We start from the raw sequence: 987 nt of genomic DNA on the forward strand, positions 1-987 counted from the left end.
ATGAGGTTCGCTAAAGGAACTGTCCCTCTTCCAACTGATGATCCGGTGAAAGCTGAAATGTGGACAATCTGTGACAATATGGTAATATCTTGGCTCACTAACAATCTATCTCCTGCTATTTGTAAATCTGTTATTTATATGAACACATCTAAAGACATATGGTCCAACTTGGAACAAAGATTCTCTCTAACCAATGGTTCTAGAAAGTATAGATTGAGCAAGAATCTGTATGAAATCAAACAAAATAATCTCTCTATCACAGATTACCACACATTGATGAAAACCATTTGGGAGGAGCTTGATGCTATGAATGCATTGTCCAGTGTTACTACTACTCCTGAGATTATAAAACTACTCAATGAGATTGAAACTCAAAAAGAGGAAACAAAATTTTTTCAATTCCTCAATGGTCTTAATGAGGTTTATTCACCACAGAGAAGCCAAATGCTACTTCTTACCCCTTTACCCAGTGTGGATAGTGCTTCTGCTATGCTACAACAAGAAGAGGCTCAACGAGACCTCCTAGCCAGTAACAGAGACACGGACACGGAAGTAATGACAATGTATAGCAAGGGACAAAGCTCTAAGATTTACAATTGTACAACTTGCGGAGGTAAAGGGCACACAGCAGATAGGTGTTGGACCGTCATTGGATATCCAAAGTGGCATCTGAAGTATAAGGGACCCGGAGGAACTTATCCTAATGCAAACAATGGGGGAGGAACCAGAGGAAAATGGCATAACAACCCCAAACAACAATAGGGTTTCAGGACTGCTGTTAGTCCTGAAAGGAATATGTCCTAAGTCCAATCATGTATGAGGATTTAGGAATAACTTTTATGTAATCTGTTTTGATTTCATTAATATTAATAAAAGACTTGTTTTATTTTTATTACGGGCTTTATCTATTTAAGTGTTTAAATAAGATATACCATAGTTTAGAGTAAAGCTTTTATGGATTATGATGAGATCATAATAGTGAGACCT

The 987-nt window shown here is 37.2% G+C and overlaps 1 protein-coding gene across 1 annotated transcript; it reads left to right on the forward strand.

Moving 5' to 3' along the window:
- On the forward strand, positions 1–762 carry LOC141679630 (uncharacterized). Its single transcript, XM_074486081.1, has one exon. It carries the CDS (start codon positions 1–3, stop codon positions 760–762), a length of 762 nt encoding a protein of 253 aa, XP_074342182.1.
- Positions 763–987: the final 225 nt, after the last annotated feature.

Source organism: Apium graveolens, chromosome 8 (genome assembly GCF_009905375.1).
Source record: "Apium graveolens cultivar Ventura chromosome 8, ASM990537v1, whole genome shotgun sequence".
Lineage (NCBI taxonomy): Eukaryota > Viridiplantae > Streptophyta > Magnoliopsida > Apiales > Apiaceae > Apium > Apium graveolens.

Excerpts from the sequence above, each read along its gene's own strand:
- LOC141679630 (XM_074486081.1), top strand. The coding sequence starts at position 1 with ATGAGGTTCGCTAAAGGAACTGTCCCTCTTCCAACTGATGATCCGGTG.